The 12,700-nt window shown below is 38.0% G+C and overlaps 1 protein-coding gene across 7 annotated transcripts in view; it reads right to left on the reverse strand.

The window, feature by feature from the left end:
* Positions 1-1,343: 1,343 nt before the first annotated feature.
* Positions 1,344-12,700, reverse strand: part of Tsc22d1 (TSC22 domain family member 1) — a 114,443-nt gene continuing 103,086 nt past the window's right edge. For 5 of the 7 annotated variants that reach the window (XM_078015968.1, XM_078015971.1, XM_040281489.2 and 2 more), the window contains 2 exons: positions 3,875-3,926; positions 1,344-2,705 (listed from right to left, as the gene is read on the reverse strand). In XM_078015968.1, the coding sequence (XP_077872094.1) occupies positions 2,448-2,705; positions 3,875-3,926 (310 nt within the window). In that variant the 3' untranslated portion in view covers positions 1,344-2,447. Of the gene's footprint in view, positions 2,706-3,874; positions 3,927-4,345; positions 4,719-4,983; positions 5,092-12,700 lie in introns of those variants that run through there. The other 2 variants (XM_021720257.3, XM_005340359.4) reach the window with 2 other exon arrangements.

Below are 12,700 nucleotides of genomic sequence, written 5' to 3' on the forward strand. Positions count from 1 at the left end.
TTCTTCTCTGGGGAGGAAGGAACTGGGGATTGAACACAGGGGTACTCTACCACTGAGTTACAATCCCAGTACTTTTTTAGAGACAGGGTCGCACTAAGTTAACCAGGCTGGCCTCGAACTTGTGATCCTCCTGCCTTAGCCTTCCAAGCAGCTGGCATTACAGTTGTACACCACTGTGCCCAGGTTCAGAGTTTCACATATTTAATAGAAGGACCGAAAGGATTCTTCAGTAATGGAGAAGAAATTGAGCTTTTCCAAATCCTCCACAATTTCCACATACAATGTTAGGAAATTTCATTTAAAAACATAAAAGATGAAATGACTACTCACTACAGTTTTCCTTTTTGAAGGAAATATAATTACTTCCTAAGTATCCCTTAATTAAGTCAAAATTATCTGATCTTCAAATTAATATGACACAAGATTTTTGTGAGTCCTCTTCAAGTTCCCCAAACATCTCATAGCCAGCAGGCTATGATGGGCAGCTAGTTCACTTCTTCAACACTTCCATTTTCTAACTCACGCATGCCATCTGAGTCTTTTCAGGAGTCTCACGACCCACTCACCTGTCAATTTCCTACAAATGGAGAAGTGATAGATTCAGAAAGTTAAGTCCTTGTCCTATAAGCACTTTATAGAGTTTGTGCATGCTCTGATTCCCATATGGCAAAGGGCTGTTGCTAAGGTCCTCAGGCAGATTATAGACAATTAGCTTTAGGATTCCAGTGTATTTTTAAATTTTGACTTATTTTACATTCTTATAGAATGAGCTGGGAAGGATTCCCTTGATCATTAGGTCCTACCTCAAATCGAGTACAGGCAACCCCTGGAAATCAGGCCTTTTGCTTGGACAAAATAAATTATTGCCCCAGAAGCTAGAAGCTCAGAGCACCCTACAAGAGACATCCCAACCCAAGGCGAAGAGTCCTTAAAGTGGAAATCAGATTCTCTAAGTTTTATTTTCATTCTCTAAGTTTCATTTCAATAAGGCTTACTTCCCATCTGGTTCAGTAAACAATGGAAGATGAAGATATTCATGAATTCCATAATTTTAAAGCCATAGGAAAATTTAAGACATTTATCTTTCAATCCTTTTCATCAGCCCACAGGGGTGAAGTGACTTGTCCAAGACATGCTAGAGTTGGAAGAACTGAGCCATCTTCTCCACTGTCTCTTCTCTTACTAGCCCAACAATGCCATGTCGAGTTCCTTCCACATCACACCCCTACTTTGTCCAGCACTTCTACTCCCTGTCAGGATTTTACTAGCCAAATTGCTTAGCTTAACCTGCAAACAGTTGTGGAAATACCTGCAGTTATGTTCACACTGTAATATGGAAACACTTGTTTATCAACATTTTTATATGCTTTATTGAAAGTTGACAAGTACAACAGTTAAATACAGTGACACCTTACAACTGTGTAGAGAACATGCACAGGAACATTTGCATATAGCTACTATACAGGTGATATGCAGAAACCCCTACTGGGAACTCCAATTTATTAGCTAAAACTGATCATTTTTCAAAGTCATCAACCTGCTCAATCCAAAGACTTCAATGAACAAGGATTTACTTCAAAATATTCAGCAGCTAGATTTCTGATTACACAAAGTGACTAACTGTGCCAAATTCTTAAAATTTCTTCAGGTGTGGTTTTTGTCATGTAGCAGTTTTATGCAGGTCTCTATATAAAAGACAATCCACACCTCTTTAGACAGCCAATGAAACACCTAAATTTCAATCTGTACAACCTAAACAGTAGTTCCAGTCCTCTAATGTACAAAATAGTTACACTACATACACAAATATACAATAAGCAAAACAACCTTCATAGTAAGATAGCCTAGGTCCCAGCTACCTGTCACCGTTTTATCACTAATAGTTTTGTGTCATCTGCTGTTTATAATAAAAGAGGCACAGTACTATTTTTTTATAGGTTTTGGTGACAGTCGTCAGTGTGTACAATGAACTGCATTCCCCCTCGTTTTAGTCTTGTTTCTTGCCTCCCTTTCAAGTTCCTCATGGGGAGGAGAGGAGAGTGCAAAGTCCAGTGAGGAGCTCCATTGCTTCCTAACCCCATGGAGTACACTACCAGCAGCAGAACTCCTGGAAGTGGGGTGGGCAGCAAGAAGGGATGGAAAGGCACTCAGCTCCTCAGCATCAATTAACCATTCCTCAGATTATCTGCCAAGCTGCACAGGGTACAATCCATGCTAATTCTCTGTAACCTTTAATTCACCCAACTAATAAATTTCTTCAAGCCAAAAGCAAATGAGTGTTTAATACTGGAAAAAAAAAAAAGAGATAATGGCATATGTCAGTCTCACGTCTCTTTTGCAGCGAGCAATGAAATGGGTGACTGTGGAGGCAGACTCTCCCTAGTACATCTTCCTGGTGTGTTCAGTTCAGACAGCAGCAGCAGCCAGTTCTGCGCGGGCATAGGAGGCTACGCGGTTGGTCCTGAGCCCTGGGACGCTGGCTGAGCAGGGGGCTGTGTGGTCCCCTGTGGCTGCGTGGTGGCAGGAGGGGAGCCAGTCTGCAGCTGGGCCTGAAACTGAGCGAGCTGCTCAGGACTGGCCAGTGTCTTCAGCAGATTGTTTTCCTGCTCCAGCTGGGAATTTTTCTCTATTAGTTCTTTGATTTGCTCTTTGAGGACCTCCACTTCCTCTCTAACTGCATACATCAAATGGCTTTTCACCAGATCCTAAAAGAAAAAGGGGGAGAAAAAGGGTTTAATCTACTATTTCCTAGACTCTGAATTTCTAAAGCATTATTTTGCAAAGCTCTCTAGGCCTAATCTTTCACATATTTTGCCTTTGAAGTTCAATAAACCAGACTTGGGTAAATCTCAATACAACCACAAGTGCACAGTACTTAAGTTTAAAGTATAAGTGATCAGGCCTTCCAAAATTCTATGGTTCCTCTGCAGAGGTTAGCAGGGACGCATACAGTCGGGTTCCTATTTGCGATGGCAAAATGCACTTGGGCTCCTCCACTGGGCGCTGGGTTCCTGGAGCCAGGCCTCCGGGATGTTCAGGCCCGCAGCTTAGTGGCTGTTTCCCCGCCCCCAAGTCCCTCCCCAGCCTTCCAGAGCCGCCTCCCTCAGCACCGGCTGCAGCCAGTTCCTACAGAGCATGTTGCCGCATTTTCTTCCCTCCACCCCAGGCCCCCCTCTTTTCGTGATTAAGCTGACATCACAGAAACCTGGGCAGACGTCGTAGCCAATGGGAGCCCGAGTTATTTATAGCTCCGAATTAAAGGTTCGGAGTTTGCCTAGCAACAGTGGGCAGAGAATCCCGTGAGAAGAGCCACAGGCGCTGCTCCAATAACAAAGAACGGCCAAGGCGGAAATAAAAAATAGGAGAAATCCAAGCGCAGGCTGAGAAAACAAAACTTTTCTCCCATTCTCCTTCATTCTGCAGTAGCATGCATTGCTGGGGATCCATTTGTGCACGGTCTAGAAGGCTCTTCACTGAGATCTCCACTTCTGGGGCCCTCCCCGCTCCAGGCTCCCTAGTAAAATTTTAGGATTCCTAGTGAAGCCACATCCTTAAAGATGTGCCCAGGACCAACGGAAGGAGACGCTGAGCCAGCGTTTTCCTAGCAAAAGGGGACACCCTAAAAAAATCCTAAGGTTGTATGAAATCAGTCTAGGAGAGAACATTTAATACCCTAAGGGCCTTTTCGTCCATGGCAGCCATGGTATGTGGCCCCACGCTGGCTGGCAGAATAGAGATAGCAGCAGCTTTTCTGAATGTATGAAGAACAATCTACATCATCTAGTCCTAAGGGATGCACTGGTTCCACCCCAAGACATCTCGCTTTCTGTGCTGTGTCCACGTTTAATACAAATGATTTTTAATCAGTACATACCATAGCTTGCTCGATTTTGTTGTCGATAGCTACCACACTTGCACCAGAGGAGCTGAAAAAAGAGGATAAAAGAGATCATCAAAAACAAATGGAATTTATCTTAAGCATCCAAGATAAAAGACGGATCTCTCAATTCTGTGATGTTATTAGCATCATATTTTGAATGTTCTCAAACGCTATGAAATTTATCACCCTCCAGAAAATACAGCCACTCTCTTACTAACGACTATCCAGGCATTTCCCTATTTTACTCAGCCACAAAGGGCTAAATTACATAATGTGGGAAAGCCTGTTCTCTTGACCAGACCTGCGAAAATCACGCTATTCTGAACATTTCAAAAAGCAACATCCATGTCACAGTAATCTCTCAAGCTATGGACAAAGGAATTTGCCCAGCTATCTATCTTTTACCTGCATTATTACAAATACCTCTCGAGTAAATTTTAAAAAACTACTCCAGCCAACATTTACCTATTGTCAAGTCTCACAGAGGCGTTTTCAGTCCCCAGCAAAGATGACAAGAAAGAAATTGAGAAATGTCTCAGTTGGTAAACTCCTAGATCCATCGCCACTGGTCTACACCATTGGGATTTCATGCAATTGCAGCCAAAACACCCTCGTGGAAAAAATATTAAAAAAAGAGGGAATAGCAGCGGCCTTGCTTGTGCTAGATAAAATCTTCTAGCTTCCTACAGCCCAAGGAGAGAGAAAACAGCAGCGCCAGTTTAAAGAAACCCGGCTTCTGGGGCTTGGAGAATCGGGCAGATTCAGATCCCAGCGCTACACGAAGCCTCGGGACCGGCAGCGCGCTCCACTCGGCTCTAGACCGGGTCTCCCGGTCTAAGTGCAACATATATTCAGCACACAGAGGCGCCGATTGGCCAGTTGTACTCGGACCGCCCCTCCGCTCTCCCCCGCCCGCCCAGCTCCTTTGGCTGCCTCCCCCGCCCGCGCTCCAGCCCAGCTCCTCCGGTGGGCTGGCCGAGCAGTTCTGGGAGCAGCTGGGGCGCGGGCCGCGGAGGCCCCCACAGTCTGGGAATGCCTGGCCACCGCATGGACAGAAAGTGTCTAGGTCCCTGAAGACATGATCGATGCCCCGCACTGCTTACGTTTAAGGGGAGTCAGACCCCGGTCCCCGGAGCGGCGGGTCCCGGCGACGACTGCTCAACCGACAACGCTTCCTATTTGCAACAAGAACCGTCTGATCTACTGGGCATGCCCAGTCCCACCACTAAAGACTTGCAGGAGCTGGAGCATCTCGATTTCAATTATCTGGTTCTTACAGGCAGCAGTAATGGGATGATTTTATAGAGGGTTTTATTTATAAGAATAATAACCCTACTGCAAGAATATTTTTTAAATGCTAATAAAATTACATTTGCTTTTTGAATAATAGTACCTTCACACGAATTTTTCAGTTACTTTTAGAAACTAATACTACATTTTCTTTGCTAGGCATAAAAAATTTGGGTCAAAGGAAACCATAGAATGAAATCCAGGGTATCTTCCCCAAATGTCCCCAGAGCCATTAGCCTTGAAATCGTATCTCCCCAACAGCACCAGGAATTAAGTATACCTTTTTCCATTTATAATTAGAAAAGTCAGTCCATGGGTTGGATCCTAAAGAGATCCATTTTCAGCAAGTCACTAAGGCAAGTTTTTTGGAGGTTAAGCGGCAATTCTTCCAAGACTCAATCTTATTAACTGAAATAGTCCAGTACCCTTCAAAGCACACAACTCCTTGGAGGTAGTCTGCCCATTTGCAGTGTCCAGAATCAGTCAAAAGGAGCATCTAATGGTGATTAAAAATAGTTAAGTAGCCAAGGAGTACTGCAGGCTCAACCTATGGTCACACTGAACAAATAATTCACTTTGCCAAACCTAAATCAAGAGATCATCTGGGTGTAAAATGCAACCTGTGACAAAATTATCTCTATTAATTTAAAATATCTGCAAGGATGCATCAGTTAAGATTACAATTAGTATACTGTAGATCTAAGAAGTTTGCTTATTAACATAATATAAACAGTTCGCAGTACATTTGAAAAGGGAATATTAACCTCTACAATACTGCCCTCTCATGGCATAATACTATAAAAACAGAAAGGGGGCGGGGACCCACTACAAAGTATTTGGGATCCAATTCATAGGCAAGTTGCATCATCAAAAATAATTGCACCGTAAAATCTGACCACAGAATGTAAACATATATTACACACACACACACACACACACACACACACTTCTTCCAAACAAGCATTCTCCCTCATGGAGCATCCTTTCCTAAAATTTCCATCACAGCCTTTTGGAGAAGTTTTAAAGCTGACCCAAGTCTGGCAGAGGGACATTTAGTTTTTTTAAAACTGTCTAAAGCAATTAGGAACCAAATATGGTGAATTTATCAGTAGATGAAGAGGAGGATAAAACTTTTGGGGGGTTAAAAACTAAGTGTATCTATAAGACAGTAAGATACATTTTTATTATAAGGTTCATGTTAGGCTTTGATTTTGAATAAAACATTTACTAGCATATCTATAATTTATAAAAATTAACTATTATATATTTTTAAAGAAGGCACCCATTTTCAGTAAAAGGAAATAATATGTAGAAACTCAAAACCTATAATAATTTGGAAAACAAGCATATAGTCCCTATGTCTACAAATGCTAAACAGAACTATTATTTACTACACGATAGCTTCCATACTTTGAAAGTTAAAGTTATGACTAAAACTATCTGTGATAAGATCCATTTACATAATCCAACTGAATACCAACTTCAAAGGAAAAGCTATAAAAGAGCTTTAAAAATCTTCTACATTCACATAAAGAAATGAACTTAAATTCTCAGCTGGAATTTAAAAATATTACTGAATTAACTGAATTTTATTTAATCAAGTTGTTCTTGAACATAAGCAGAAATCAGTTAACTATGTTTTTATTTCAGTCATTTCAATTAAGCAACAGAAGCAAATACAAACATATCCCTCCTGAGGGACATTTTGGTCATCTCTAATACTTTCTATTTCAAATAAAATGCAAGAAACATCTTTGTATATTCATCCGAGAGAGGGGAGGAAGAAGGAGGGAAAGGAACATGTACATTTCTGCAGAATTTGCTAAGCCAAAGGATATGTAACAAAAAGAATGATTAGAAATTTAATTTTTTCAAACCTTTCATATAAACATGCTGCTTTTTTTGAAACTGGATTTTTACCTGAAAGCTGAAAAGACATAATTTGGAAAAGAAGGCAAAGGAAATGGAGGAAAGGTTCGTGGAGGAAAACCACTGAATCCGAAATATCTGGGGTACAAACGGCTAGAATTACATTCAAAGGTTCTTCTGACAAAACACCTATGAGTCTTGTGTCAGAGCTCATCGAAGACTTGCTGATAGGACAAAGAAAATACCACAAGCCTCCAGAAGGAAGCTATAAAGGTAATGGACCATACAAGTCAGCTGAGTCCAGGAACTCTCACTCCCCCAAGTATTCTGAAACACAGGGAACAGACTGGACACTAGCGATTGGGATGTTTTGTTATTGTCTGTTTTGGAGCCTTTTTGCATGGATTCCTATTCAACCACCTCTGCATCTTGGTATAAAGATATTTGTGTCCAACTAAGAAATAAATATTAAGGAAAAAAAACATGGGGAAACCGTAGAAGAGGAGCAGAGGCAGGGCCTGTACTGTATTTCTGAGTAACTAAATCTGATTTGACATAGTCAATATTAGTAAAGGGGGGCGGGAATCCATCACCACTCAACAAGGATAATCTCTTTCTCCCCATCCAAAATTCCTTGTAAATCTGAAATGACTGCCAAGGAAGCAGGTAAGACACATGGCCCTGCAACTGACCAAATCACTGTTGTCTAGGGACTCCCAGGTCACCTCCACTTTTCTAGTTTACTCTCATTAGGCACTGAAAGCAGGGTTATCAGGTTTAGCAAACCGCAGGATTCCCTGCTAAAGAAAATGTGGTATATATATGTACAAGAAAATATACTCAGCCATAAAAAATAAAATCCTATCATTTGCAACAATATGGATGGCTTTCAAGATTTTATTAATTGAAATAGGCCAGACATAGAAAGACAAATACCACAAGGTCTCATTCATAGGTGGAATCTAAAAAAGTTGATCTCATTAAAGCAGAGTAGAAAGTAGTTTACCAGGGACTGGGAAGGTCATGTGGGGTGCAGGGGAGGGAGAGGGTGAAATGAGAAGATGTTGGTCAAAGGTATATAATTACAGATGGAAGAAATAAGTTTAAGAGATCTGCTGTACAACATGATGGCTACAGTTAATGATAATATATTGTATATTTTAAAAATGCAGAGTGGATGTTTAGTATTTTCATCACAAGAATGTAACTATATGAAGTAATACATTTGCTAATTAGCTAGACTTAACTATTCTACAATATACATATATTTCAAGACATAATACTATATACAGTGAATACATACAATTTTATCTGTCAATTTAAGAAATATTTAAAACTGAAATGTATTAAGAAAAAATCTGATTAACAGACAATGAATAATGCTTTAGTGTTGATTCCCCTCCACGTTGTCATAACAAGAAATAATGCCAAAGAAATCAAAAAAGGGAAAAGCTGTTAGACTCAACCATATTTTAAATTTCCTTGTTTTGATAAAGGTTAGAAAATGGAAAAAAATCTTCAAAAAAACAAATAGAACAACAAAAGGAAAATAATGAAAGAATTAGGAGATAAAAGAGAAGAAACTTTAAGGATGACTGTACACCCAACACCAAAACGGAATGAGTTCCAAAATTAGAGGGAAGGGAAATCATTTAGAAATTAAAAGAAATCATTTAAAAATTTTTCCAGAACTAAAGGGCACAAAAGTCCAATTTAAATGAGATGATTAAATGCCCACAACTATAAATGAAAAAAGCCTTATAGCAAAAGCACATCATGAAACTTCATTCGGATAGAGAAAAATTCCTGAAAGCTTACAAATGGGAAAAAAAATAAGTTACAAACACAAGAACTACCATCAGAATGGGTTTGAAGGCTTTCAGAAAACAACAGAGAAAAATACCTTAAAATTTTGAGAGAAAAAGGTTTTTTAAAAAATATCTAGAATTCCTTCTTGGCTAAATCATCATTTGAGTGCAAAGGTAGAGTAAAAGCATTTTTAGATGTTTCATGCACCATAATGGAGGAGAGCAAACCAAGAAAATAAGAACGCTTAAAAAATAGGAACCAAAGGATCACACACTGAGAAGAAAGAAGGGGAAAGAGGGAAACTACAGGTGACAAGGCCAAGCAAGCACAAGCAGCAGTGGCCCTGTGCCTGGTCAGAAGGGTGAGGGACAGCTGAGGGATCGAAGGAGCCAGGCAGTGCCCATGGGCTAATGGAACCACTGGATAGGTTCAAAGACAGCTTTTCAGAAAACAAAGCAGAAAAACAAAACAAAACAAATACTCAAATAAAATTTATGTGACTGTATTTTTAGATTTTTAAACTGATTTAACTTTAAGAAGTTAAATTTTATTGGGAATAATATGAGGGTAAATAATATTACACAAAAATGTGGAAGTAAATAAGAAGGAAAAAATAAATAATTAAAAGACTTGGGAAACAGACTTGGGAGGAGTGGATAATTTACTTATGTACCTGTATTGCCTGGATTAAATAAAACACTTTAAAGCAACAGAAAGAGATTCACAGACACACAGAGAGGGACCTGCAGGAAATGCCCCACCCTTCTGGCCTTCCACAGAGTACTATTCCAGGCTAGGAAAATAATCCCCCAAAAGAAGGAGGCCAAACAATTTTCAGAAATCTCACAGGGTGAGGAAGAGGAAGGGCTACCACAACCCTTAGTTTAAAAAACTTGTAAATACAGACATCCAATACTCAGAAGGGTAGTGGGGGAGCTTAGTCCTAGGCTGAGGGGGAGATTTGATCCTGTGGAAAGTAGTTTAAAGGAAGCCTTGAACACATCAAACTATTTTCAAGTAATTTAATATTGTCCCAAAACAAAGCCCAAGTATATTTAATAAAATAAAATCTCTACCATCCAATTATTCATAGTATCTGACACCCAATAAAAGGTACCAGACACAAAAAGGAACAAGTGGGTAAGTATGACTCATAATGAGAAAAACAATTAATCAAAATGACCCAGATATGACAGAGATGACAGAATTTGTAGACAAGGATTTTAAAGCAGCTGTTTTGACTATATTTTGACTATATTTTCCAGACTATATGTTCCAGAAGGTAGTTGAGACATTAGCATACTAAAGACAGGCATGAAAATGCAAATTAATCAAAATGGAAAATACAATGCTTAAGAATAAAATACACTTTATATAGGACTCTAGCAGCAGAATAAATAGGGCAGAAGCATTACTGATATGTTAACAATATAAAGTATTCAAAATAAACATAAAAACAATTGGAAAAAGAAGAATGAAACAAAAAGGAACAAAGCATCAATTGTGGGACAGTTTCAAGAAACCAATATATCTGTGGTAAACTCCCTAAAGACTAGAGGAGGGAAAGGAAGAAGAGATATTTTAAGAAATAATGGCAATTTATCCCAAATTTATTAAAAACAATAACTCACATATGTAAGAATTAAATAAATCCCAAAGCAAGAGAATCATGAAGAAAATTACAATAAGCATGTGGCCCAACTTGCTTAAAACAGTGATAGAGAATCCTGGAAACAGAGAACTATGTTACATACAGAGCAACAAAAATAAGAATGATAGTGGACTTCAGGCTGGAAACAGTGCTAGAGAGAAGACGGTACAGAACCATCTTTATAGAAAGAAAAAAAGACAAACTTGTCAATCTACAATTATAGGCCTAGTAAAGAATCTTTAAAAATTTTTAAGGCAAAATACTTTTCAGACATACAAAGGCTACAAAAATTTTTCACAGACAGACCTGCATACAAGAAAGTTTAAAGTAAGTTGTTCAATAGGAAGAAAATGATACCAGATGAAAATCTAGATCTACACAAAAAAATGAGGAGTGTCTGAAATGACTATCACATAGTTAAATATAAAACCTTTCCACCCATTACTTTTAAAATCTCTTTTAATAGATAACTGACTGTTTAAAGGAGAAAAAAATAACAATGTATAGAATGGACTATTAAATATGTAGAAATGAAATGTATGATGAAAAACACAATAAAGGGGCTGGGGTTGTGGCTCAGTGGCAGAGTGCTTGCCAAGCCAAGCCCATGTGAAGCACTGGGTTCAATCCTCAGTGCCATGTCAACATAAATAAATAAAATAAAGGTATTGTGTCCAACTACAACTAACAAAAATATATATATATATATTAAAAAAATAACCAGAATAAAGTCTAGGAAGGGAGAAACTATATTCCTGTAAAGTTATTAGATTATGGTGAGTTAAAGATGTATACTATGAACTCTAAAGGCAATAAGCCAATATAGAAGGAAAAAAATGGAATCAAGAAACAATACAAACTCAGGGAAGACAGAATGAAAGGAGAAAAAAAAACAATAAAAATATCTAGATTTAAACAATTTATATCAACAATTATATTAAATGTTATAAATTAAGCTTCCCAATTAAAAGGCAGAGACTGCTAAATTGGATGAAAAGGACACAACTATGCTACCTACAGGAAATGTACTTTAAATGTAAAGGCACAAATATGTACAGGAAGAGGATGGAAGAAGATATGCCATGTTAACAGTAATCAAAAAAGTAGGATTGACAATATTATTTAAACAAAGTAGGCTATAAAGCAAAGAGCATTACCAGGAATAAAGGGTCAGTTCATCAAGAGGTCATAAAAATCCCAAATGTTTATGTACTAATAACAGAGCTTCAAAACACATGAAGCAGGGCTGGAGCTGGAGCTCAGCAGCAGAGTGCTTGTCTAGCTGTGTGAGACACTGGGTTCAATCTTTAGCACCACATAAAAATAAACAAATAAAAGAAAGGTATTGTCCATCTACAACCACACACATAAAAAAAACATGAAGCAAATATTGATAGAATTATAAAGGCATTGGATATTTCATCAATTCCTCTCTCAGTAATTGAAAGAACAAGTAACAGAAATAACCAGTAGACAATGTTATCAACCACTTGACTTGATTTCTGTAGAACATTTCATCTAACATTAACCGAATACACATTCTTTACAAGTACATGTGAAACTTTTACCAAGATAAATAATATTCTGAACTATGAAACAAGTCAATAAATTTAAAAGGATTCAAATTATACAAAGAATGTTTTCTGACCGTAATGGCATTAATTAGAAATCACTAATATAAGATTACCTGAAAAATCTCCAAATACTTAGATAAAATGGGCAAATTCTTAGACAACCACAAAAGTCATACAAGAAGAAACTGATAACTTGAGGAGCCATATATTATTTACAAAATTGAATTTGCAGTTTAAAATTTTCCTATAAAGAAAACCTCAGATCTATATGGGTTCACTGGTAAATTCCACTATAGATTTAAAAAATAAATAATACCAATTTCATAAAAACTTTCCAGAAAATTGAAGAGGAGAAAACATTTCACAATTCATTCTATGAGGCCAGCATTCCTGATTTTTTCTGATGCTAAATTTTATTTGATGCTAAATTAGATAAAGACATTATAAAAAAAGTCTTCAGATTTGTAGCCCTAATGAATATAGATGCAAAATTTTTAACAAAATTTTGGCAAATTAAATGAAACTACATATAAAAAGAATGCTATATCACGTCCAAATGCCATTTATCCTAGGAATGCAAGATAAACATGAAAATCAATCAAAATACTTCACTTTACAAATAGACTC

This window comes from Ictidomys tridecemlineatus, chromosome 6 (assembly GCF_052094955.1).
Source record: "Ictidomys tridecemlineatus isolate mIctTri1 chromosome 6, mIctTri1.hap1, whole genome shotgun sequence".
Lineage (NCBI taxonomy): Eukaryota > Metazoa > Chordata > Mammalia > Rodentia > Sciuridae > Ictidomys > Ictidomys tridecemlineatus.